The sequence below is a fragment of the Sebastes umbrosus genome, chromosome 19 (assembly GCF_015220745.1).
Source record: "Sebastes umbrosus isolate fSebUmb1 chromosome 19, fSebUmb1.pri, whole genome shotgun sequence".
In the NCBI taxonomy this organism is placed as follows: Eukaryota; Metazoa; Chordata; class Actinopteri; order Perciformes; family Sebastidae; genus Sebastes; species Sebastes umbrosus.
This window is the reverse complement of record NC_051287.1, coordinates 13,160,912-13,188,865: the sequence shown is the minus strand read 5'-3', so window position 1 is coordinate 13,188,865 and position 27,954 is coordinate 13,160,912. Positions and strand designations below refer to the sequence as shown.

Genomic DNA, 27,954 nt, shown 5'->3' with positions numbered 1-27,954 from the left:
ATTGACCGTACCTTAAGATTTACCATACATGAGTAACGTAAGCTAAACATCCATGCAACAATGATTTATTTCTTTCCTGGATGCTTTCAGCAAACTTAAAGGGACTGTTTGGCAAACTTGTGCTCGCTCTACATAGACATGAACGAGTATTGATCAAAACAGTGAGGCGACACACATCAGCTAAAACCACAATATCACTCTATATTTCACCTGCTTGGCTGTAATATTAGCTGACCAGACGAAGGTCTCTCCATGAATCAATGCTGATCCTAGTGTTGGCTTTTCCTGCCTCAGCCTCCGGACCGCGGCCGGAGGAAAAAGGGGAGACACCGGAGTTTTTGTCGGAGACGATAACGTTTCTCGCTGCAGAGCCCCGTCACTTCACAAGACACGGGAAACCGTTTCTGTTGGTCTGGAAGAGCTGCAGCATTTATTTCTGCACAAACGTCCACTGTATATTCACTAGATATTCTCAGAGCTAAACGAACTCTCCTGCAGTGTGTAGTGTGCGCGCATGCACGTGGGAGTGGAGCGAGAACGAGCCCAGTGTGTGAGTGAAGGCAAGCAGGCAGAGGAGCAGAGTACAGCAGAGACTCCGGCCCTGGAGACCAAAGCTACGGTCTCTCCCGCGTCCTCCGACCGCGGCCAACATTGTTTTACAAGACGGGCTTCACTAGATACAACTTGCGGTTTTGGTGCCTCCGTGTAGTTTGTGTTTGAGTCTGAGTCTGAACAGCATAGACGCACGCACGCACCGACCCGGATTGATTTATACGTGTAAGAAGATACAAACAGTCTTGAAAATAGACTTATTTACTTTCTTGCCAAGAGTTAGACTAGATGAGGACACTTTTATATGTGAGCTCAACATGAAGCTATCGAGGTCCCGCCCACACACCTGCATGAGCCAATCAGGAGCCGCGCACGGCCGCAGCTTGCTAGCATTAGCCACCTAGCTGCTACCTTAGCACCAAAGTAGCCGTTTGGCTAGAAAGACACAAAAACTAACCATAATATCTTTTAAACTACATTATTTATGATCAAATAGACGGAGGTTCTATTACACAGACTCGTGACGGTTATGTAAAGTTAAAGTTATATCTCTTCTCTCGTCCAAATCCCGAGCTTCCGGCTTAACGAGTAACGGTCAATCACAGCTGTCAATCATCAGCTTCTTCTTCTTCGTTGTCTTCTACTATTACTTCTTCTTCTTCTTCATTGGTTTTAATGGCGGTTGGCATCCAATATGTTGCATTAGCGCCATCTAGCGATACTGGTCAGTCTCTACCCGAGATATAAAACAGTATAGATGCAACATTAAGTTTTATATTTATTTATATATTTATTAATTTATATATATACATATATATGTGTGTGTGTGTACTGATATCAGACAGTAGATGCAACATTACGTTTTATATATATATATATATATATATATATATATATATATATATATGTACTGATATAAAACAGTAGATGCAACAGTAAGTTTTATATTTACTTATATATTTATTAATTTCTATCTGATGTCTATATATATATATATACAGTATATATATATATATATATACTGTATATATATATATTCCATTATAGTATATATATATGTATATATATATATATACATATATATATACTGTATATATATATATGAGGTAGGCCTAGGCCCAACTGTATTTAAATGAATTAATTTCATTATTTATTATGTAAGAGTTTAAGAGTGAGATTGTTTTTTATTTGTTTTGTTGGATTGGCGTTGTTATGTTTTTTGTTTTTTTTAATCTCTATTATTTTTTATTATTATTATTATTATTATTATCTTTTTTTTGTATATGTAAATATTGTATGTGTTTTATTATTTCATGTGTCTAGTGTGTTTCTAATTTTGGTGTCAGTACTGCCTTAAGTCTTATCACATTTAATGTTGTATCGGTTACTTAATTTATTGTCGGGGGGTGGGAGGGAAAAATGGATGAAAATTAGAAGACTACTTATTTGCTCTGTAATTAAAAAAAAGAAATAAAAAAAGAGTGAGATTAGATCTGCACCTCCCTCCCTCATCTGCACAATAATGTTTTTACATCCATATTGTGTCCCCCAAAATATGATTTAACCAGATTTATTGAGACAAGATTATAAATTTCTCACTGAAGTAAGTAACCAGAACTTTAATATTTTGGACATTTCATTCCTAATGTAGATTTAAATGTAGGACTAGTCAAGGTGCCAAGTAAAAAATATACATCAAACTTCCCTCCCATCATTTGTTCAGAGGAAATGAATGCTTTTGAGTAACTTCAGACTTTAGCAAGACTGTATTTATAATTGCACAAATTCCTCTATGCTAATTATTGTTGCAGTTCTTCTATCACACTGGTGTACAACATCTGCACCTATGAGCCAAATCCCATTAGTCTTATTGCTGCCACCTGACACCTGATAGGCATCAAGGGGAAGGGCAGAGTTTGGTCATATTGATCTTTCAACATCAGATTACCCAACCTACGGATGACAGCAGGGAGTCAAACCTCATTTGACCCAGTGCACTGACATAAAAGACCAAATGCTGCATTAATCTTAACTAATCACGTTTATAACATTCATGTAATAAGGTTTTATAATTCTAACTGTCCTGCAGAGCATCAACCTATGTAGGCCAGCAGCATGTTTTTGCCTACTTTTCCCTTGTATTTTAGAACTGCATGTAAATAATAAGACCTCAAAATTACCTGAACTTGCTTGTGGTGATTAGTTTATGTCTTGGGAGCCAAATCGTAACTTTTTCATCTATCTTTTCAACAAAACCCTCACTTTAATGGTGGTGGAGACAGTGATTTAGACACTCTCCATCATATTATGCTATTCCTGGTCTGTCAGTTGAGCTATTGTTGAAATAATTGAACCATTTATCCATTACTTTTAGGCTACCTATTTCAACATTACTTTTATATTCTGAAATGGAACATTTTGCCTATAATGGGTACTCTTATGTTTTGTACTTCAAGTATATTTTGATGTTGATATGTTTGTACCGTAACTGAATGCATGACTTTTTCTTGAGTATTTCTACACTGTGGTGTTGCTACTAAAGTATAATCTGGATTATTTTAAAAGCAGTCCTTTAATTTGATTCTATAGGGATAGCAAAACAATATACTTATTTATTCCCTCAACATTGTAATAGTGTTTTACGCCACCAACAAATAATAACAAAATAAACAACAATTTCATTTTGGGACAATTAAACAAAGAAATTTGTCTGGAGCTCTGCCCCTGAAACACTTTTCTAGTTAAAGATGATTTTTGTTTTCTGGCATTTTTACCTTTATGGGACATATGACAGTGTAGAGGCAGACTGGAAATGAGGGAGAGAGAGAGAGAGGAGTATGAGATGCAGCAAATTACTTGAGCTACAATCTATCAGCATACCCTGCAGAAATTGAGGGTATGCCTAACTGTCTTAAATCCATCTAATATCTAAAATCTGTCTTAAATATTAAGCCAGCTGTCATCATAAAACTTCAATTGCTTCTCAGATGTTTCTTATTATCTATCTATCCAATTTCTAAATTGATTAATTCACCTTTCTTGTGCTTGCCAACAGGGTAGAAATTGAAGACCTCTACAGCTCCAGCACATCTCAGATATGATCTCATCTGTTGTATTCCCTGCCCATCCTCTGCTGAGTCAGTCAGTGAGAGGACACTGACACCGACCGCTGCTTAATAATTGAGGTGTTGACAAAACCAGAGGTTAACTGGTCTGAAATGAGACGGTTATATTAGCATTAGTGTCTTCTGTTGCCTCAACAAGCACAACATGTATGTCAGGAAATGTTGTAAATCATGCAACATATGAATGCTTGTTATTATTTGTGGCAAATTATTTTTAGGGCTGTCATTCCATTCAAATATTTAATTGCAATTAATCTCATGATTGTCCATAATTAATCGCAATTAATCACAAATTAATCTCACATCTTTTATCTGTTCAAAATGTACCTTAAAGGGAGACTTGATTCAAGTATTTAAACTCTTATTAACATGGGGGTGGGCAAATATACTGCTTTATATAAATTAATGTTTATTATTGGAAAATCAATTAAAAACACAAAACAATGACAAATATTGTCCAGAAACCCTCACAGGTACTACATTTAGCATTAAAAATATGTTCAAATCATAACAAACTGCAGCCCAACAGGCAACAACAGCTGTCAGTGTGTCAGTGTGCTGATTTGACTATGACTTGCCCCAAACTGCATGTGATTAACGTAAAGTGGGCATGTCTGTAAAGGGGAGGCTCGTTGGTACCCATAGAACCTATTTTCATTCACATATCTGGAGGTCAGAGGTCAAGGGACCCCTTTGAAAATGGCCACGACAGTTTTTCCTCGCCAAAATTTTGCGTAACAACCTAAAAATCCAGTTGCGTTAATGCGTTAAAGAAATTAGTGCGGTTAAAAAAATTTGTTTCGCGTTAACATTGACAGCCCTAATCATTTTAATATATAACGAATGAGTGCAGCAGTGTGCTCCGCTATCCCTCCTCACAAATGTACACACACAATAATAATTAACCCATAAACATAAGTGAGAAAATCCAAACAAGTTTATTTACAAACACAATACCATTAAAAATAATGATCCAAAGTCAGTTAAGAAGCACTGTGTTATATATTACCTCCCTTCAGCACACAGACCAGTTCCCTTCCTTTTCCACTCTCGATTCAGTTTTGTCTGTGCAACAATTTAGTGGTCGAGCCAAAAAACATTTTTGGTGTGGTCTCTAGTGCATAAACACACAAAGAGTCTGTATAAATGATGAAAGAAACAACATGAATCTTATTAGCAACCTTCAATTACAAAGGAAGTAATGGAGAAGTGCACAACAGAGCATGAACAGAGGAGTGACAAAATACTATCTTACAGTCTCCTTTTTGAAGTGTACAACAAAATAAACAGTAAAAACAGCTTTCCAGTTCGTAAATGCACGATGCTTTCTAGAGTGCACGGGGAGGTGAAACAATACAGTAGTAATAAAAGTGTTCACAAAAGGGCAGCAACCACCTTCGTGCATCTTTAATCAATGAGAACCGCATCCACTATTATACAATTCGACGAATCCATTCATCTTTCTGTGAAACAGTTCGTGAATACATCTCCAACAGCACTGTGAGTTCCAGTGGAGGCTTTAAGTGTAAACATATTTCAGTGATCATTGAAGCAGGCACACACAAAGCCAAGTATAGAGTAAAGTCATGCAGAGCGTTACATGATTATGAGTGGACTTTACAGGGAGTAAGACTTTGCTGATTCCAATAGAATATACGCTGAGAACCGCACATGGATTTCTACACCTTAGAGAGTCTTAAATCTCCTCTGATTTAAGGGAAAAACTAAGATTTAATTTGATGTTTTGTAGATAAGCAAAACACATGGGTGCATTGCATATCATATAGAGGGGTTTGATATCTCATAAGGCAGCATGGCTTAAGACATGAATGACAACGAGAGGCTGGGTCACTCAACATGAGTACTGTGAGTACTATGTTGCTTTACAAATTGGATGTCTTTGAAAGTCAAAGTTTTGCTCAGGTGGTGTCAAAATATTCATCTGGCTTTTGTCCAAAACCATGACAAGCCAAAAAAAAACAAAACATCCTCGCCTCTTCTCGTGTACACTTTTTTTCACCGGAAATATCAGAGGATTTTTTTGAATTGGGAGAAAGTAGGCCACTGAAAACAGGCCATTTCCATAGTGTTTTTAAAATATTCACCCCGTGAATATGGTGAATAGGAAATACATTACAAAAGTAGACAATTAGATGATCTTTTTTTTTTTTTAAAATATTAGTTTAATACCAAGGTTCAGATTTTGTTTTGCACAAACATTAAAAGCTGTCACACCCACAGAGTGTCCAAAATAAAGAAAGAAGACTAGGGAAATGACTGAGGGGGTACAAAGACCACCACTGCGGCCCATTTCAGCGTAAATATCTGTGCAACGTTGAGTAGAAAACAACACCTCTGTACAGCAGAGCCACTAGAAAAACTTCACAGAAACGACATCACTATGAGGACCACTTTTCACATTAAAAACAAGCATCCTATGGTTAGAGAGTCGGAGGTAACCATAGTGATTTGATTGGCTAAGTGAACAATTCAAGGTACACGTCGAAAAGAGAAGTATGTTGGCAATTAAAGCAAGCGACCTTCACTGTGTCTTGTGGAATAAGTGAGAGCAAAGAAGTGTACGCTCTGAAGGCCAACAAGTGTCTCATTGACTGAAATAAAACACAACCTGAACTAAAAGGTAAACCACGTTAAAGCAGAGGAGTGAGGGATCACGTGCACGACGCCGTGTGTACGTTGATGATTCCGCGAGTATGCATGTGCATGAAGTTGAAAATTTCATGGGGCATCGCGTGGAAGCCCGGTCGTGGCTTGACGTTGTCATAGTAATGGTGGGTGATGAAGATGCCAGAGGGGTTCATGGGAAACGCCCAAAAACCGTAGAGGTGGACCTCCTCGCACATCTCCATGGCGGCGGTCACGAGCATCAGGCCGCTGCTGACCCGTTTGGCCCGGACGCCTTGTACCGCCCAGAAACGCTGCACGTTGAGCAGGTACTGCGGGTGGAAGAAGTACACACCTCTCTGGGAGTCAAAGTCATCCAGCATGTACTTGACTCTGAACGATACGTCAGTGTTGCGGGTGTTGTAGAAGGCGGGAAGCACCACCGAGGAATTCTCGTAGTTCTGGAGGACGTCGTAAAACGGTCGCCGCCATTTCTCCAGCTTCTGAAATCTGCAGACGAAGTGAAACACAAAGATGTGAAAAGCCAAAAGACAAGGAGACAGACTAAGAGAGAGAGAGGCCTGATTTCTCGCTCAGACACGTATTTACAGTACCTCTCTGTAATAATGCTCGGATTTATTGTCACCAGATCTGTTTTAGTGCCAACATCAGCTGAGTACTTCTCATTGATGGGTGGGATGTTGCACCTGTGGAAAATAAAGTACAAATCCACTGATAAAGGAGTTTAAAAACATTTGGTTTGACTTGATACAAACTCGACATGCTGGTGAGCTGCACACAAATGGAAGGAGTCTCTGTCTGTATGTATGTGTGTCCTACTAGATTCTCGACAACGGTTCATCCGATCGACTTCACAGTTGGCGGTTGTATTGATGAGAACCAAAGGAAGTGCAGTGTCAAGTGTGAAGTTGTTTGGATGAGGGGTTCTTGAGAAAGCTGCAAGCAGAAATACTCTACAGGCCAAGGGTAAAAGGTAAATTCTATTTTCCCATGTTTTTGTGTCTAAGTCATTAATAGGGACAACATTTTCTGAATTTGGTCCAGTATTGAGGGAGAGCGCTGTAGACGGCAGCTGGTCACGGGCAAAAACAAGCACTTTTAGTGGACGTAACGTTAACGTTTAGCTTCATTAGCTAGCTATAGCTGATAAAATCGGCCAGCAACATCTTTTTTAGCCGACAAAAATGGCCGTCGCCGGCCAGAAAAAAGACGCCTGCTTTTGTCTTCCTATGTTTGAAATCAGGGTTTCAATATTACTAAGAATTTCAAAAGGTAAATCTGCCATCATCATTGTAAACTGTCTACTGTGTGAGAAAAGAAAACTATCAAAAGTTCAAGTGTAATGTTGATAAGTCTTTTTGTGTGATTGCATGCTCTGTTGGCAGTCCAAGTTTTATTCATATACAACCATAACAAACACCGAAGGATTATATCCCGTATACCTAAACACAAAATCTGCCGAGTCTATTTCCTTCCCACATTTGGTGTTCTTGATGATGCCACCGTTTCCAATAACAGCACATCTCTTGTACTGTGATTTGGAGTACGGCATATCCTGGATGAAACAGACGTTTCGTTAGATTCAGACGGACGGCGTTGAAATCAAACAGATCTTATCATAGTGGCATCAGACCATATCAAGTCTGCCTCTGTAGTCAATAGAGGAACATAAACAGCTGTTGGACTCACATCAGGGAACATCTTGAAGACTTCAGTGGTGATGGGAAGAATACCACTGGTGTCCACCTCGTACCTCAGCTTGGTCCCTGCAGGAGTGTTCCTCTTGGTGGTGAACAGAAAGGACGGAGCATTACAGCAGCGAGCAAGAGACATCCTTCACGGAGACAACAAAGAAAGGACAGGAGTTAGTTTATAAGACTTCAATCAAGACCAGAACTAGCTTAATCCTTGTGTTGTGTTGATTTTGGCTTGACCTCCTTGTTTGGGGTCTCACGGACCCTGATTCTGTAATATTAATAGAAAAATCAACCCATTTTTTAGCGCTGAATATATATATTTTCTCTTTTCTTCTGATCTTATTAAAAACCAATATGTTATGTAAAGAAGTATAGAAATAGTGACCCATCCCTTTGCCACAAACTGGGCTTTCACATGTGACAAAATGCGGAAATGATCATAAAGCATTATTGTTATTACACCAAATAAAGACATTTTTCATGTTTAATATGTTAAAGGGACATTAACAAATATGGATTATTTTTGTTTGCCGAAACATCATTTACAGATGAAGAAAATGTACAGTATGTTATTCTACATAATGACGCTTCTTAAGTTTTGGGTGAACTCCCTGTTTGACCTCTTATGAACAAACTGTTATAAAACTCCAATAACAGAAATCAGAATAGACGTATACAGGATGTGGAGGGGTAGTCCTGCATATCACAGATATAGAGAATATGGAAATCCACAGCTTTACAGTTGGCGTCTATGATTATTTGGCAAACTTGTGAAACATATCCTCAGTTCAAATGAGCAATTGTCCAAGATTTAAAGGGACAGTGTGTAGGATTTGGCGACATCTAGTGGTGTGGCTAAAGTGACTAACTATAGTGGTTTTGATACTAAAAATAAAGTGATGCCAAGGGGCGTGATAAAGCGGCATTATGTAACGAATTGGGATGAGAACATGTTGCGCTCAGCGGCCATCCTTACCATAATAACACTACTATAGGAGCAACGGAAGTCAGACGGCAGCTGGCGGTACTGCAGTTCTGCACTCCGCGACTCACACAGTTTCACAAGCGTGTCGGAGAACTACGGTGGTCTTCAGGTGACTTTAAAAATGCAAAAGGCTCTCTCTAGAGTCAGTGTTTGGTTTGTTCGTTCTGGGCTACATGGCAGACTCGGAAAGGGGACCTGCTCCCTATGAAGATATGAAGGACTCATTCTAAGCTAACGGAAAGACGATTCGTAGTTTCAAGTGATTATTATATTATATAATTATAATGGAAACATACTTATGAATATTATATTCCATTTCTGCTAATAAATACCCGAAATGTTACACACTGCTCCTTTAAAAAAAACATCTAGACATTCAGTTGTACATTTCCTCTGCGGAGACGGAGTAGTGCTTACTTGAAGTTGCTGCTCTCCTCCTTGTTCTGCGACCACCTACACACCTGCAGGTTCCGCCATCTCTCAAACAGCTCTGAGGTTTTCACCCTGGCAGACAGGCAGAGAGACTTGTGGAATTAGGAAGGATACCCATGGCCATGTATTTTCCGATTAAAGTTTCTACAAGGGTAGTAAATTGAAGAAACATCATAAAAACGACTCAAAAAGACAAACAAGGGAAGGGGATGCAGAAGAAATTGCAGAGGTTACTCTGCGACCGACGCCGCTGGATCTCGACTTCCTGATAAAAAGACAGTGGCTTGCTCATCGAGCATGTCTGTAAATAGCTGTCCTTGAACTATCATTTCTTCCTTTGAGGTGATTGGGAGATGTGATTTGCTCTGGGAGGCAGGGTGGCACCATTACTCCGACTGTCTGGCAGCGTGACAGCAGCCATTCTCTGCCTCATGGCCCTTCATCAATGCGTTTGACATTAAAGTTTGGCAGCCCAAGGGACACGCACAAAAGGTCACTGGACAATGTTCACATTCACACAAAGAGGAAATGTGCTGCTCAAATTGCAGCATGCACAACCGGTTCATTGAGGAGTATAATGAATCTGGGCATTCATCTACTCCATAATGTGTTATTTATAGTGTGCTGCAGTTAAACTGGCAATAAGAGATGAGAGTGACCACTTTCAGCTGTAAAATGTTGGCGGTAAAATGCATGTCGTGTGGCAAGTTGTTCTCGCCTTTTGTTTTTATATATTGTGGGGATTTGCAGTGGGCAACTTGCTGTTTATTAGATACTAATAGAGTCTCTGTCACTTGATCACTTAATGATTATTAAAAAAAAACAGAGCTAAATAATTTATTCATATGCTCAAGAGTCATCAAATCCATTTGGCTGAACTCTCAGAGTCATGGGAAATGTGTGCATCGTTGGTGTGGAGGTCACACTGACAATATATTTGGTTGCTATTTAGGATTGAAGTTAATATTTCCTCAAATCTGAAAGATATTCAGGGAATTCATACATCATAAATCAATCAGGTGTTGACTTTTCTCCCGACTTACCTGACAGGAGCTTGAGGATCACCTTAGGAGGAAAAAAAATGTTATGCTAAATAAGGTAGTCTACAACTCGTGTGGGCTATACGTCATAATGAACACTCACATTGTCAAGACTTTGACGTCAATAATCTCCTGTCTGAGCTCCCTGCATGCAGTGGAGTTGAATTCATATGAGCCATCGTAGTTTTCCAGATACCTGGAGGGATAGACACAGTCATCCTCGGCCTAAACCTCAAGAGAATCAACAGAATTTACAAAAAAAACCAAAAAAAACTGTAGAGATAAAATGCAATATATAAAACTGTGTGTTGCAAGGACACAATAAAAGGAAATTAGCTTACATTTACTACAAAAATGTCTTTATGAAATACTAAAAAATATCAGTGTGGCATTGCGGGATGACAAATGACAGAAGTGATGCAACTGATTTTAGGCGTCACAGACAGGAGAGTCACATATACACGGTTTACTGGACACTTGCACCAGATTCTGTTACATCTTAGTCTAAACCAACGTGAGACACTAACTAAGAAAAGTAATACCTCTCATATTTTCACTTATTTAATTGGTTATGATGAGAACTTGCATGGGTTAAGATTGGTATCCTGTTATTAAAATGTGTAAATATGCTGTAGATTAATTTAGGAGGAGAAACAATAAAGGGAGGTTGATTCCAGTGCATAGCTTGTTAAAAAGGTTAGTTAGCTTTAGCAGTGCAGTGTCTGGCGGATATGAGTATGAGAGTCTTTACTTTTGTGTGAGTATATACGATTTATATAATAAACTATATAAAGTAATGTCAATAACCAATAAGATTTAATATTTTCAACTACAGCTAAAGAATTTGATTTATCTATTTTACACATAGAACAATCATTACATTGAAATGACAACATTAACCAAACAAAAATCATCAGGTGTGACTGTGTTTTTGGGCGATTTGACAAAATGCTTCAGCAGAGGAAGTTGAAAGGATTGTAAAATTCATATCAAGGTGTTACAGTAATAAGTATCTGTGCACTGATGCCCGATTTCTTGCAGAACAATGTTGTATTTACTTACAATCAGACTGCAGTCCGGATAAAATGTGTGTGAAACAACGTTCTTTGTTTTTTATGTATACAAGGTGTTATTATCATGTTGGGCCAGAGGGATTTAAAGATTTTTATTAGGCTGCAAAGATTAACCAAAAACAACAAATCTATTTTTCATAACTGCACTTTGCATTTCTGGAGTGGATGTGAATGTGAAGTTACTTATTGTATGTTAAAGGCAGACTATGTAACTTTTTGAAAGAATAAAATAACACATCCTTCCTCTTACAAATTAAATGTTGAATTCATAAGCAATAAAACAAACCTTTGTTTAATTACAGTTAGGAATTTTTGGTGTTTACTGACTTTATGACTCTTTTTGTGCTCCTGTTACACTACAGTTTAGAGTGTCACAGATAAACCACGTGTGGCCACAGAGGCCGCTGTTCTGCAAAAATCACATAGTTGAGCTGATCATTTTCTTAGCGGATGCAAAATGTTACTTGATTTTCTCCAAATGCTGAAGACAGTTCAAATTGTTGCATTTATTTTCTTTTTTTATCATTTTGTATCGCCAATTGATTTAAACCAAGTGTTTAACTAAACTGTAGAATAAGGCCTCTTTCTGCTACGTCAAGTTAAAGCAAAAGATTTAACTTAATTACTACAATAAGTGCTTCAAAATATAACCTTGACTTGAAAACCTTGAAAAGGCCTTTGAAATGTTTTCAACTTGCATGCAAATACAACATTGTTTCTGTCTATTTTTGGTACACAGACATGAGGCAATAAACAGGCACTAAAATATGATAATGGACATTGAGTTGCAGCCAAAAGTTTTTTTTATCCAATTGTCAATAGTCTCATCCCCAAAGGGTTTCTCTCTTTAGCCCTGATCTATAATTTTCCTTTTAGGTTTGGGCAGAGGGCCACAGAACTGACAGTCATCTCTCTCTGTAAATAAACCTGTTTTATATATAATCTATAAAGCTAATTTTACTTTTCTATTTAACTTTTATCATCTACAGTAATCATAGTTTAAAAATAAACCACTTCGTAATATATTTTTAGATGTCTAGATTAAATGTCAAAATGGCAGCAATTGCACTATGTATTTGTAAGAGTGAATGTTTTTTTTTTGTCACATCAGATAGATAAGATGGAAGATGGATAATATTGCAGAATATTACCTTTGGCTGTGGAGGTAAATGAGGCGAGTTTTAAAAAAATAAATAAATAAGAAGAAGAAAAGAACGCAGCGAGCAATACAATGGAGGGATGCATTAAAGGAACAAGATGCTCGGATGAAATCGTAAGGAACGATGAAACTGGTTGTCTACATCCACCTGATGATGCAGTGTATTTCTATAATAATATCTGGCACTCGAATAGGGCTATTCATGCTTGTTTTGGCTAAGATGATGAAACCTTTGCAAGTGTTCTCTGTTCAGATCTAAAAGAAGCAAGACAGATGAATTTCATCTCATGTTTTTAAGGTCAATGCTGGTTCAAAAACCAATCCAGAAAGACTAATTGCTCGGTGCAATTTGGATTTGGAGCTGAAACAAATCTGGCACCTTTCTGTCTTATCGTCACGAGGAAAGTAAAGTGGAAAAGGGGGGTAAATCCGGGTCGCAGAGAGAGACAATGCAGATGTGAGAAGGGGAGATAGGGGGGGGGAGCAGAGAGAAGTGTCCACACTATGTACATGGCATACACACAGAGCTGTGCAGAACACATGAGACACAGATTGAGGAGGAGGACAAGGCATTCGGAGATGGGTGCTGGATGGGACACAGACGTACGAGGAGAAGCCAGTACATCAACAGGAGACCGTGGTTCAACCAGCTTCTGAAGGGGGAGGGGGGATGGGGGATCTGGGGTCGAGGTGGACGGGATCAGACAACATGCAAGAGCAAATCTGAAGTGCAACCACCACTGAAAAAATATGAGAGTTTATACCTTTCAGAGTAATGAAAAAGAAAGAGGCATTCTTGGGTTTCTGTGAAAATACTAAAAATGCCTTCAGACTGTCCTACCTTTTTTTTTTCTTCTTAATATCGGCTAGGCAGGGTGTGACTATTACGGAGATCTGTGAATCTGGCTGAAAATTCTGACGGAAACATCTGTCAACATGCAGACAGGTTAAGTTAGAGTTAATTATGTGTTGTAGTCCTGCACCCTGCTAACTTCCTACACCTGCAGAGTTTCAAAAACAATAGAGCAAAAGAAGTGTACATGTGCTGCAGCTTGCATATTCTCTCTAAAGCATCTGCTGTTAGCACGTAACAGCGGCCCAGTCCACACATGCAGGGCTGGGTCGTCACTATGTGATGTATTGAAACTTCTCTATATCTCTGTCTCTGTCTTACACTCTCTTTTCTCAGAGGTGTTGTGCAGTTAGTCACGATGGAAAGGTACCTTTTCCTTCCATTTCTGGCCGGCTTCAGAGATCCATCATCCGAGAAATTAACGGGACCGGTCCAATTTCCTGTCTCGTCCCCTTTGAGTCGGCTAAACTGTTGCGCACTAGTAAAAAAATGAGTCAGTTTATTTGGGATTTATTGTCCTCACTGTGCAAAAGTCAAACACAACCAACTCAAAGCTGCACATTCACACATATGTACATTATTAAGGGGGGACCAGCTTTTTGGCACAAGAAAAACAAGTCAAAGTATGACATCAAACATGGTTAGAATGGGTTTTCGGTTAATGACGTCATGGTTTGAATGGTTCCTTTATGCTCTGCTGGGCTGTCGCCACTAACTCGAGTGTGACTCAAATATTCACACTCTGCAATATCGGCCTGCAGGAGTGTTAGACGTTTAGTTAAAATATGTGGAAGTCCCAGTGATTTAAGAGAGGAATAATAGTCATTGCCAATAAAAGTCAAATTACTGCTGAGTAAGAGATGCCAAGATTTTAACGATTTGGACCATATTTTCAGCCAGATATTACTAATAAAGGTGATGTCCTCCGGGATTATCTCGACTTGAAGACAACAGATTTATAACACAAACGTGTCTGTGTCTAATGAAAACATGCTATTGGCTGCTTTATTGGAAATGTAGCATCCAGTGTTTTTTAAATTCGACCCACACTAGAGACTAAAAGTCAGGATATCGTCACTATAACATCACAGTGGATTCATCAGAGGAGGCCATTTGGTGCAGGAGATTCATGTTGGTGTGCTTTCTAACAAGTTTTAGTGAGATGAAAGAAATCAGAGTTGTATTTTCTGAAATGCCCCAAAGTCTTTTAGGTTTTTAAAACACCTTTGTGTAATTTCCCCTCAGTCTCTCTGACTGCACCGGCAAACGAGCGGAGCAAAAGTCCTATTACTGGGGAAATAGACAAAATAGCATCACAAAAATAGGTTTCAAGATTAGTATTGCTGTTTACGTTAAGTATCCTACCCTATACCTAAAAAAAATAGTTAATATTTGTTGTGTTATGGCTTCAGAATGATGAAGACAGTTGGAGAACAATCAGATACTAAATAGGATGTAGGCTCTACAGGATGACTTTCTTCTTTGGTGACTATCATGTTTTTCCCAAACAGATTTTTAGCCATTCTATTATCTCAAATGGTTTGAAAAATAGTGCATCTAGCTGACATAATGTTTAAAATGTCTTGCTCCGCCCCTGGTTCACAGCACACTAATCTTTTTGGTCTCCTCAAGGGAGAAAAAGGGGAAAACTTAAACAATATCAGGGATGAATTGATGTGAATTAAAGGATGGTTGGTGATATACTTTTCTTTTCGTTGTTGTCAACAAATCCCATGAAAAGACCAACAACAATGCATCTCTTAATACTTTCTGAGCTCTCCAGCCTGTCTGTGGCTCTCAGCCCCAAGTCCATCGGTTCCTATGAGACATCAATGTATAGAGTTTTATTCTACAAAAGGCTCAGTCATTTCCTAAAACGGCTGTGCCCAGTTGCATAAAACCACTTAGGCTAAGGTTGCCCTTAAATTTTGAACAAATAATTCCCTTATGCGTTGCTAGAAGGTCCTTAGCAACCATTTTCCTCCCCATTTTCCCCTTTTCTAAGGGAACCATACCAGTCTTTTAAAAGTTCAATAATTTGTGTAGCATAAGACAATGGCTGAATTTATGGTGATTGAAGTATAGATTCTTAAAAATCTCTACCAGACTTGAACCAGACCTTGAACACCACACTAGGAGGAATCATGCCAAATGTTGTGGTCGTGAGTTTTTTTGGTGCGTGGGACTTTCGAGTCGATTGTGCTGTCAAGTAACGTTAAAGGATGATAATGTGAGTGACGCATAACCATGGTAACTGAAGTGCATATTATGATAGCAACGACAGTGAGAGCCGTAGTCTAAACACTTAGGGCAAGGAGATGACCTAAGACAATTTATGCAACGCTCCAGAATGAAGCTAAGGGAAATATTTTGCCAAAGGGACAAACTTAAGTTTAAAAGATTAGATTATGCAATCGGGCACTGGACACTGTACTGTACAAAAATCATCACTAAATCAGGAGTAAATTGTGCGTTGGCTCGTATTTACAGCATGAGGACGTGGGGCTCGACTCAAAATATACATCAGTGTAATGAGGGAAAACGGTGTGTCTCATTTATGTATTTTACTTGTTTTTTGGACAACAATGGAGGACTATGGAACCAAGGATCACACTTTGGATACACCTGAGGTCAATTAATTTTTGGGTTTTGGTATTTCATGGGATTTGTTGACAGTAAGGATCCTTTAAAAATCTAATATTAACATATTAAAGGTTAAGAGTTCTTCAATTGGGAACAGACTGTTCACATCAAATACATCCAAACATCAGTGGGCATACATAACTTCTCCCATTACCCACTGATTATTATGCAAGGATTCATGTGTGAGTCATTTCTGAGAGTGCTCCGTGGGCGTTGTGTGCTAAATTCAGCTGGGAAACTGAACCCTAAGAGCCTTTCTGGGTACATTATGTGATCGAGCATTCATCATCGGGGACTCATGTCAATACCGATCTGAATTCTCTTAGTGCCACTTCAACACCTCAATAACACTCTGCAACTGCAGAACTGAACAAGTTAAAATCAGAGAGATATTTGTGCCTCGGTGTGCCTGTGTGCTGTTATATAGAAACGCTAATTAGTCGCTTATCAGTAATCTTAATCATAACCAAAACACTATGAAAGCTTGGCTTGATCGATAACACATATACTGTATAATAAAGATATCTTTTGTGGCTACCAATAAAACCCTAATCAATCTCATGTCTGACGCACAGATCAATCCAGTCCCTTCAATTCAAACATTAAGAGTCCATTTATCTCCCACTGACTCAATTATGAGTCCAGTTCAGACAGTAATCTGAGCATTAGGTCGGACAAACAACAAGCACAAAGTTGCTCTGCTGCGCTAATGTGCTCTGATCCTGCCCGCGGGCCTTGTTAATGGGACTTGAAAGCAGGAAGGACTTTTATATATATTGGATTCTGTGACTTGGCCTGTTTTTTAGGGTTGGCCTGGCACGTCGACTCTGATGTCCATTTATTGTGGCCAGGGGTATTTCCTGTAACGACTAAGGGCTCCTTAAGATGGACACTTAATTGTCTTTATCAAAACAGGAAATGCAACGCTTATATTTATGCAAACAGATGTGAGCTCCTCTCTGCATTATAAGTATCAGATACGTTTTCAATAAGTGTTGCTATATTTTGTATATTGATAAGTTAGCTATTGTATAGTTTTTTGCACATTATCTTTGTCTTTTTGCTAAGCTGCTGTATCTATCTATCTATTTTTAACAGGGAACCACTCCTGTAAATGGTGTGTCTTATAAATTATGAACTAGCAGTTGCTAGAATCTTTATATCCATGTGCAGCCCTGAAAAAGAAACACAGAAAGCTCCTCAGAACCGTGGAGACACAACCCAAATACATAATGCATCAAGAAGGGCTCAAGTCACATGTACAAAAACTAAACTATTTACTCAGTAAAGCCAACCAGTTTTTTCTATTTTCTGCTTTTCTCTGCTTTATATAATTGCATATTGAGTTTCTTTTTGGTCTTGGACTGTTGGTCAGACAAACTAGCGATTCAAAGATGTCACCTTGACCTCTGGAGAACTGTGAGGGGTATTTTTAACGGTTTTTTTTCTGATATCTTTAATAAAATGGAACACATATTAGCTGACAATGAAGATAATCATTTTTATTTGGGATGGTACCTAACCAACCCACCCGCTCCAGCATGGGGCCTTTGGTGCTATACTCTTTCTAGCTGAGAGTGTTTTTAGATATCGCCCTCTTCAAGTCAAATGGAGGTGAAAGTATTTATATGTCTTCATTTACAAAAAGTGTGTCACTCACTGCAATCTGCCATTTTACCATCCTACATTCTCCGCTACTTCATCTTAATGTGAGTGAAGGCGGGCAGCGATCTGATTCATGTGACACCATAATATATAACTCCATGGAAACTCAATGGCCAGAATAACCAAGTGCGACAATGTTCATGACTTAAGTTTGACTTTAATGTGCGACCTCGTACAGTTAGAGGAGAGCCCGTTGCCCTTTCGGTCATGTGGTGATGGACGTATACAAAGTGAGCTGGTGTAAGATCGATGAAACCTAAGCTTTCTGAAGCACCCAAATGTCTCCCCTGCTGCCGCTAGACGCCTCTGGTTTTTCACTGTGATGCCCTGACACACTATAGAGCGCATGATAAACACCTCGCCAGCACGTTGTGATGCTCGGGTTTAGCAGTAAAAAGAGGCAGGGCGTGGTCGAACCCATGTGGACAACCTGGCTGTTTACGCTTGGAGAGATGTCATAAGATGACGTCTTCTCCCTCTCTCTCTCTCTGCATCACACACACACACACACATGCAAACACAGTCGTTTCATCACTCCCTCTCGTCGTCGCCTCCTTCCCCCTCTCTCTCTCTCTCGCTTTCCCCCACTTGCACTGAGGTGTGTGTGCAGACAGACTGTAGCAAAATGGCTGCCGCTGCATGAGCCCACTGGTTTCTGTTGCGTGGCTTGTTCCCCCCTCTTTCTCCCAGAGGGGCACAGGCGGAGGAAGGTGTGCGTCGGGGTCTGAATTCATGCATCCCAGCGCAGAGGTCGGGATGCCATGAATCCACTATCGTCAGACCAGCCCAGCAGGGTGGCAGGGGAGGGGTTATAGCTGTGGGACGCTCTCAGATTGCAGCACATATATGTTTGCTTTTGAGGTTAACATGATATGTGCTGTCTGTAAAATATCTGGAGGTGGGGGGAAATCGTTCAGATTTTTTGTTTGGAGTGAGTGTTCCTTGTAACCACCTAAAGATAAAAACATCCCGGCTTCTCAGCATCTGCTCGTCTCACACTGAAATTTGTCTCAGAATGTAAAAAAAAAAAGAAAAAGGGGGATTTTAGTGGATAAATTGGTCTTTAGATGAGTGCAAAAAGAGGACTTCCAACCTGCTCAAGAACCCATATTAGCAGGGAGACAGATACTGTTGCAGAGGTATTATAAAACAGGGCTCTGCAGTGGCTGTGTGTGTGTGTGCAGCCTGCATGGTGAGAAATGATTTATTTAACAGAGACCAAATAAGAAATACACATCATCTTTATCATGTTGATATCTGTACTCATCATCATCAGCTCCAATAGTTGCATTGTGATATATAAATCTGATGCCTCTGTAAGATGTAGGCTACGACCAGTCAAGAAGGCTGAAATCAAATAAACATCTTTGGGGTTTGGGGGTGGGGGGGGGGGGATAAAAAGAAACAGGGGAAACCATTACCATACACAGCTGGAGCACTGTGTATGGTATGAATGGGATGCTTCGTTCTCAGAAAAATATCAAAAATCATAAATCCAATGGAAATTGTTTTCTATATGCCACTGGGAGAAAAAAAGATGGATGGTTAATTGCTATTGTTCTTTTCAGCCATGAAAGCTTGTCCTGTATCATCCAGACTACTCCCATTTAAACAGTTTATCATTCATTATTGATGTTTATCACCATTCAGTCATTAACTGAAGTCTCACACAATGAATGCATGCTTCTTTTTTTTTAAGGCTGAATGTTATCCTTATACAGTGTCTTGTTATTATTATTATTATTAACAGCAATAAGGCCTGTAATGGAAATTCTGTCCATATTCCAAGATGACTCCTATAATGAACGTTGAAATAAGGACTGTCTGAGTAAAACAACTAATTTTCTCACAGTTCCCTGTTGTAGATTTCTATATAATCACATTGTAATAATCTCCTGCAGTGCACTCTTCTGCAGACTTTGTGTGACTCTGTATAACCTCTTCTTGCAAGAATAAAATACAACAAAGACATTTCATCTGCTTGATGATCCTTATTTCAACGTTCATTATAGGACTCATCTTGGAATATTGACAGAATTTCCATTACAGGCCTCATGATAAAACAGAGATAATAATCCAACACTTACCTCTTAATGTAGTTTTTTCCATAGAGAATCTGTTGCAATAGTGTGACGAGTCCAAATGCGCAAATGAATATAAAACAAAGGGATCTATTGCCGAGGATGTCTTTGCCCGACGACGGGTCGGCATATCCCATTCTGCGGCGCAGCATCCAGGTCTTGGGGGTGACACCCGGTTAGGTGTCTCTGTCCTCTGCTGCATTCAGGACCAGGACCTGGACCAGGAGGAGCGCAGCAGAGGTCGAGTACCAGCCGGACAAAACATTGTCCATCACACCATCTCTAGGCTGTTTGACCGCTCAGCATCATTGCTGCCAAATGATAAAACATTGCACTGCAAAATCATGAATCCAATTCTGACAAAATAAGTATTATTATCTTTATGTATTTTAGTGTAAAAAACATGCATGAAATTCTAGAATTTGTTGTCGACGTTCTAGAATTTGTGTCGACGCCTCGACGAGGTGCAGTCAGTCGCTCGGTTGGATGGATGCAAAGCACAATGCAGATTATCCAAATGACGCGCGTAAAAGGGTTATTTCTCTCCAGTTAATCTCGAAAATATTAAATCAGATAAAAAGCAATGGTTTCTTTTTTTTTAAAATTGAGCTATACTGGTGCGAGCTGAAAGAAAGAAAGAAAAAAAAACCACACACATCCTCCATGCTTCATCTCAAATCTGAGCAAAAGTGCGTGACTGAAATGTAAAAGGAGGAGGAGGAGGAGGAGGAGGAGGATGCGCCTTTTCTCAGCCTGTATGGCAGCCAGCCAGCTGGGGGCGTTTCATTCAGATGCTCCTCACTCACACTGCCAAAAACCCCAAGGTCATCATGGTCTCCTTTAAGGATGCTCCTCCTGCATGTGCTCTCTCTGAAAATAGCCTATTATGAATTCACCTGATTCACCTGACCTCCTTTCCTTATAGGCTGGTAAACATGTATAGCCTATATCAGAACCTACCACTAAACTGTAGATTATTACATCATTTAAGATTCTAATGAATTATAATGTATTCAAAGCTGATGCTGTTGCAAAACCACTGCACATGATTATTTTTTAACTGGTTATATATCTCATCATTTACATCTATTCTTTGTGCTTTTTATTCATTGCAGTACAAGATTGATTTTATATGATGAAAGATTTGATTAAGTTGTTTTACATGATTCTGACATTGTTTGAAAATGCATTGGTATCAATATAAAAACAAACCCACTGGAATAATACAGTGGCACAAAAGGGAGACTGCAGGGCTTTATTTTTGTTTTAATCTTTTTTTTTAATCATAGGCAGTTCGATGCCTGTGACAAAGCCTTTACAAAAGTAACATTTTATCCGAAAAACTATTTTCTGCATGATATCTTCTCTTTAATGGCTATATTTCAACTTCAATCTGTAATCTGCGCTCAAATACCTATACTACCATACTATTCAGTATGCCAGAAAATGATTTACTATGTCCCAATAAATAGTATGTCAAATGCAGTATGCCAAAACAACATTTTGCAGTATAAGCCAGCATGATATCAGGCTATTCTGACCCACAGTCCCCTGTGCAGCGGATATATGAGTAAGAGAGTCAAAGTTCAAGGCACAATGTTATGACGAATATAGTATGCATATTGCATGCAACAATACATACTTTGGAAGGGCAGCTGCAGTACGTACTGAAAGTAAAAAAAAAAAAAAAGTATGTGATTTGGAACGTACCCAATGTCTCCCACCACAGTTTTAGAGCCTGGGGGACAATTTAAAACCTTAACAGCAATATTGTGGCAAGCTAAACCCTGACAGCAGCACCTCCTCACAGCCAAACTCCTGACAGAAGTCAGTGGATTTAACAGCGCTGCGCCTGGTGCTGATAACTGCATTAGTGCCATTGATTTCTGCCGGTGTCCACTTTGACAGCAGTTTGAATGTGTCATCAAAGTCCAGTCTGGGCTGCTTCAGCAGTATGCATTAACACCTTTAAAGCAGCATACACTTGAAATGTGGGAATTTTAAGAGGATAGGCTATTTTGCACCTCAAGGAGTGATCAGCGAGCGCGTTTACAAATCTGTTGAGTCTGACACATATTAGTAGTGTCACTTTATAATCTGCATCATTGAATCATCTAGACGTCAGATGGAAACACCAAAATCTGAATTATTTTTATATGATGAGTAAGTTTTCGCCATCCATTAATATATTTTCGGCCACATAGCCAATCTGGGTCCAGGTCATATAGAGACAGCAGGTTGAGCAGAGAAGCCCAGACTTCTTCCTTTCAAGCCAAGGCCCTCAGGACCTGCAGCACTCCCATATGTAGTCCCTCCAGCATGTTCTGGGTCTGCCCTAGAGCTCCTCCTAGTTGAACATGCACAGAACATCTCCAAAAGGAAGCGTGCAATAGACTTCAACCACTCCTCTCGACACAAAGAAGAGACCTGACACCCTGCAAAGGAAGCTCATTTCTGCCTTGTATCTGCAGTCTTATTCTTTATGTCACTACCACAGAGCTTGTCATCATCACAGGCTGTTAGGGCCTACTGACACCTGCTTCCTCCCACTCTCTGTGTAGTACTGCACTGAGCTATGATGATGACAACTTAGCAAACTCAAGGCGTGAGACATGACCAAAAGGCACAGAAAAAAATAGACTTTGCACCATATAAGTGAAATATCAACTGAAATACTATCAGTCTTAAAACTATATGTTGAAATGAAGGTTATGATAATGTAGGACCGAGCCTACCTACACAACACCAATCCACCTTTGAATCTTATGCTCCATTCTTCAGCCACATTTATTCCCCTTTTTAATATATTGCATAAGAACATACAGTAGTTAACGCTGCTGTTTGACTCGGTTGTACCTGGGAAACAAGGCGGTGATCTTCCAGTCACCTTCCATCTGGTTGAGCATCTCTTACTCTCAGCCAGTCTCGGCTCCTCCTGTGGCATTTTATCAGATGATGAAGAGCTACTTTAAAACCCAACTGGGAGATTTTTATCTGAAGGAAACAAGCTCCAAAAGAAGAACATAATAAAGTTGTATAAGCACTTTTTTGTTGTCTTTTAGTATAAGCTGAAACTGGTGGTTCTATGTGTAGCTGTTAGTCATAAAGGGAAGGTGCTTCATGTCTTGTTTTTTTTCTTTCAGTTCATCCAAATGACACAAAAAGCATTTTCTTATTTGCATCTGAACTCATGAACAACATAACTTGAACCCAGGGGGCAGCAACACCATTCCAAAATGACAGGGGTCCACCATATTACAATAGTACCATGGCTTGACCTTCATCAGTGCTGGGTTACAAATGCTGCACCTTTTAAAAAAAAAAAAAATTGTTCACACTGGGTTGTACATATCGATTTTTAATTTTGTTCAACATTACGATTTACGTAATCTTTTTATTTTTATTTTATTTTATATGTGGTGAGGTTCAGTGTAATAACAATAGCGGAAGCCTATTTTTTAGAAAAGAGAGTGTCCTAAAATTTTCTTTTCAGTTGTCTATTTATTTTCTGCCTCGCAAACAACACAATCCAGAATAAATACATATATATACATATATATATTCAAGATTCAAGATTCAAGAGTTTTATTTGCCATTTGCACCTAAGTACATTGGAATTCTGAGCAGGTTACAACCAAGTTAGCTTTAAGAAAAGAAAAAAGGTAGAAAAGGTACAAGGTAATTACAGTACAAAATAAGTAGCACATTCAACTCAACACAATAAATAAATAAATTATTAAAATATAAAACGCCCTCAGTGTAATCAATAAATAAACTAAACTACACTCTGCATAGGAACTATATACCCCCAGAATACAAATAAACAGTATATGCTCCATGACCATGTTAAAAGAACTTTTAGCTCCCATCAAAATATTAAAAAAAATAAATAATTAATATATTTCAGACAATTACACAGTGGAAGGCAGCATATTGCACAGCATTACAGTCCATTCAGCTCAGTTCATTATATATAATATATATATATATATATATTATATATGAAATTAGTTTATGTTGTTAAGATGCTGTGTAAATGCGTCAAATAAAGACATAAGCAGGGAAATGAATCTGTCTTTTCACTGAACATTTAGCATATTAGCAAAAATGCTATCTGGGGGGGACACATTTCTTTGTTACACCGGAAGCAGCTCGGATCTAATTTCATGCGGCGCCAGCTCCGCTTCCGGTCTCTTTCCCCTTAGCCACCGGACGAAAATGGTAAGCAGTAACTCTGGCACACAGAAATCTCTTAACATCTGTGTAATGTATCGTTTATCTTACACGGACTGTTGGTGTTTCGATGTCGGATAAACACCTTAACCGTTTGGGTGAAGTATTTTGTGAGATGAAGTTTTATTTTTAATAAAATTAAGGTTGTTTGCTGCTGCATCCATCCAGCGTTCAGTAGCTGCTGTTAGCATTGAGGTTCAGAATGGGCCTCAAGTTAGCCGGAGAAATACCAGATAATGTTGATATTACTCTGACTATAGTCGGTTAGATTTGGCAGGTTACTACAGATTAATTAGTTTTATTATTGTCTTGTAGTGGTAGCAAGCTAAATGGCTTACTAGCCGGCTAGTCGCTTCATGTAGCATTGAATGTGCTTCCTCTGACTGTACACACACTGTGGCAGACCTGCAGACGCTTTTATGTAGCTGGGGAGAGGGAATTAGACGAGATGCTACGTTTTGGGGGTATACTAACTCAGGGGTCAGCAACCTTTACTATCAAAAGAAAAAAAATAAATCTTGAGATGCAAAACATGTGAGCATTGTGATGAAGGTAATAGTTTATGGTCTAAGTATGTAGTATATAAGTCTAATGCAGTGAGGGCCAAAGTGGAAATGCACTAGGGAGTATTAGGGCCACATTGAGGGAAAAAACATCTGAGATTTACAGAATAAAGTCACATTACAAGAAAAAAAAAGTTGTAATATTACAAGGATAAAGTCATAACTTTACAAGGATAAAGTCATAACTTTACAAGATAAAGTCATAACTTTACAAGAATAAAAGTCGTAATATTACAAGAATAAAGTCATATTACGAGAAAAAAAGTTGTAATATTACAAAAATAAAGTCATAACTTTACAAGATAAAGTCATAACTTTACAAGGATAAAGTCATAACTTTACAAGAATAAAAGTCGTAATATTACAAGAATAAAGTCATATTATAAGAAAAAAAAGTTGTAATATCACGAGAATAAAGTCATAACTTTACGAGAATAAAAGTCGTAATAGTATGAGAATAGATTCATAACTTAACGAGAGAAAAAGAAAATAACACGTACAATTACTTTATAATATTATGACTTTATTCTCATATTGCAACTTTTTTCTTGTAAACCTTTGACTTTATTCTCCTAATATTAAGACTTCATTCTCGAAATCTCAGATTTAATACTCTGTCGTACTATAAACCTACAAAAATGATGAATGAAAATCCACAGGGAGCCACTGGAGAGGGCCTAAAGAGCCGCAGGTTGCAGACCCCTGTACTAATTTATATATGTTAAGTTTTGCTAATACTTAGTAAGTGATCAATATTGCATCCCTAACACCCAATATCAAGTGGTGATAGCTGCCCTCTTTGAGTCTTGTCAGTGATGTTTCCAAACACAAATGTCTGAACATATGATTTTCTGTGATTCATTTTTTTGTTCTGAGACAAGACTTGTCAGAGCTTTGACCTATAATGAAGTCGTTTTAGGATTTGTTTCTGACCTCTCTTCTCTAATATTCTTGTAATCGTAGACGAAGGGAACTTCATCATTCGGTAAGCGCCGGAACAAGACGCACACCCTGTGCCGTCGTTGTGGGTCCAAGGCCTACCACCTGCAGAAGTCCTCCTGTGGCAAGTGTGGCTACCCCGAGAAGCGCAAGAGAAAGTGTAAGTCACCTAAAGACCTGTTTTGATACTTAGATCATCCTTTAACTCAAAACATAACATACAAGTGTGCTGTTGACTGAAATAGGCATGTAAACATGCAAAGGAGTACTTGTTTAATAGAGGTATACAAGCAGCTCTACATTGACACGAATGGCCAAGCTGCCTTGATTCATACTGATTGTTTTTGTAGACAACTGGAGCGCTAAGGCCAAGAGGAGGAACACCACTGGAACCGGCCGTCTGAGACACCTGAAGGTCGTCTACCGCAGATTCAGGTAAGATCTTAACATGTAATATACTCAGCTAAAGGCTGGCCCACACGGCTTGATTCTCATGTAGTGTACCCGGCATAAGATAACAGAGCAGAACTTAAAGTGTTCCTAGAGGAGCTCCTATGAAAATGTTTGCTGTCTGTGCTTCGGTTCAGCCATAATATTTTTTTTTGTATGTCGGAAAGGTATCGGTAATACAAACAATGAAATGTCCTCTTGATGCTGAGACTTTGAAAGATAAACCAAAGCTCACAGTGAAAATATGTTTGCTTGAATTCACTTCTAAAACCGTTAGACACGATAAACACTTTCTAAAGTAAACTTGATTTGGAGTAAATGATTTTGATTCATCAACTTGAACTACAAACATTGGATATGCTATTGAGTTGTGTTGACATATTCCCAGCACAGAATATAAGCAAGATTCCTGCATCTTACTTTTAACTGCCAAGAGAGAGCTGATACTAGCATATTTGGTGGTTATATTGATTTCCGGCCGTGATGTGAAATGCTTAAAAGTAATGTTAGACAAGCATGTTTATAAAATGCCAGATTGTATTACCACATGATAATCAGCGTTGTTGACATTGCATCATGAAAAATATGGCGAATCTGCAAACAAACATGGGTATAAACAACTTTAAAGAAATGTTTATCAAAACCACAAAACCTATCATTGCCTAACATGGCTTTTTACTGGGATACTAAACATGAAGCTCTAAACTACATATCTGCAGTAACTAACATGGCCTGTCAACAATGAAAAGTGTGCCTCAACTAGACAATTTCTTTTCTTGCTCGTTCATTTTTGCAATAAGGGTATTTTCATATTTTCACCACCAGGTGTAGGAGTTAAGTCTCTCACAGGTCTATTCACTTCCACTCAATCAGAAAGGGGGCAGGTAGACACGTTTGTATCTGTAATGTGCCTCCAGTGGAAGAGTCTGGTTTACTTAAGTAACAGTGCAGTTTTTTTCACATTATTTGCTGGCTGTTTTGTTAGATTCTGTTAACAACCCATCTATGGTCCTGTTATAAGACTTGTCAATGCTGCTTACTGATGATGGTGAAAAATAAATGTCTGAACAAATGACTTCGGTATGATATCAGTATTTTCTCTGAGGTAAGCAGCATTGCTAAGGAGGGATCATTAGACGATGGTGTCTCTTAAAGTGGAGCGTTGAGACGACATCTGTTTGATTCTAATTCATAATAACTTTAAGATGGCGGTCATACTGTAGGTTTTACTATCATAACTATTATCCCATTGTGCCACATGATTTAAAATTTGTCAACCTTAATTTCTTTTAGCACCTTTTTTAATAAGTAAGATATGTATTTTGGGAGGAATATTAAATATAGTGACTTGACTTTTTTTCACATAAATGACATTTTTCTGCATCAACCTCACTTTTTTTTCTGCTATTTTCCAGGAATGGTTTCAGGGAAGGCACCACCCCCAAACCCAGACGTGCTGCAGTGGCCGCCTCCAGCTCATCCTAAATGACACACTTTTGTTTAAATAAATGTGATGTTAACAAAAGGAGTTTAAGTCTGGTCTCTTGATCTTTGAGCCTTAGACAGAAGTCATGATTGATGTCATCAACAGATTAAATACAGAGTGTTGAGACTTTATTCCCACTTGGTTCATTTGTGCAAATCTCTAGTAAAAAGTAATTTTTTTTTATGTCAAACCTAAACAATCCTGAAATAAATGGTGTTTTCGGAAACATGAACTATCGTTTTAATGTTGGAGGTTTTGTGGGATCTTAACTGTTTTAGTTAAAAATACAAACTATACTTGGAAGGAATGAATAAATCTATCAAATGACTAGA

General features: G+C 38.7%; 2 protein-coding genes and 2 non-coding genes across 6 annotated transcripts; 3 read left to right on the top strand and 1 right to left on the bottom strand.

Moving 5' to 3' along the window:
• Positions 1-4,596: 4,596 nt before the first annotated feature.
• On the bottom strand, positions 4,597-20,649 carry st8sia5 (ST8 alpha-N-acetyl-neuraminide alpha-2,8-sialyltransferase 5). 3 transcript variants are annotated; one of them, XM_037752550.1, is made up of 9 exons: positions 19,958-20,649; positions 13,933-14,040; positions 13,551-13,637; positions 10,581-10,673; positions 9,423-9,509; positions 8,013-8,157; positions 7,766-7,878; positions 6,917-7,009; positions 4,597-6,812 (listed from the first exon to the last, which is right to left on the bottom strand). In XM_037752550.1, exons 1-9 carry the CDS (start codon positions 20,101-20,103, stop codon positions 6,350-6,352), a joined length of 1,335 nt encoding a protein of 444 aa, XP_037608478.1. In that variant the 5' UTR covers positions 20,104-20,649; the 3' UTR covers positions 4,597-6,349. The 3 variants fall into 3 exon arrangements, with proteins under 3 accessions (XP_037608478.1, XP_037608479.1, XP_037608481.1); XM_037752551.1 differs by lacking the exon at positions 13,551-13,637 and having other exon boundaries at positions 19,958-20,647; XM_037752553.1 differs by lacking the exons at positions 13,551-13,637; positions 13,933-14,040 and having other exon boundaries at positions 19,958-20,647.
• Positions 20,650-24,019: 3,370 nt separating this feature from the next.
• rpl37 (ribosomal protein L37) lies at positions 24,020-27,664 on the top strand. The gene is made up of 4 exons (XM_037753506.1): positions 24,020-24,172; positions 25,711-25,846; positions 26,037-26,121; positions 27,552-27,664. Exons 1-4 carry the CDS (start codon positions 24,059-24,061, stop codon positions 27,619-27,621), a joined length of 405 nt encoding a protein of 134 aa, XP_037609434.1. The 5' UTR covers positions 24,020-24,058; the 3' UTR covers positions 27,622-27,664.
• Positions 25,551-25,630, top strand: LOC119478861. The gene has a single exon (XR_005204522.1). It is a non-coding gene; the product is annotated as a small nucleolar RNA SNORD72 (small nucleolar RNA).
• LOC119478860 lies at positions 27,170-27,248 on the top strand. Its single transcript, XR_005204521.1, has one exon. It is a non-coding gene; the product is annotated as a small nucleolar RNA SNORD72 (small nucleolar RNA).
• Positions 27,665-27,954: the final 290 nt, after the last annotated feature.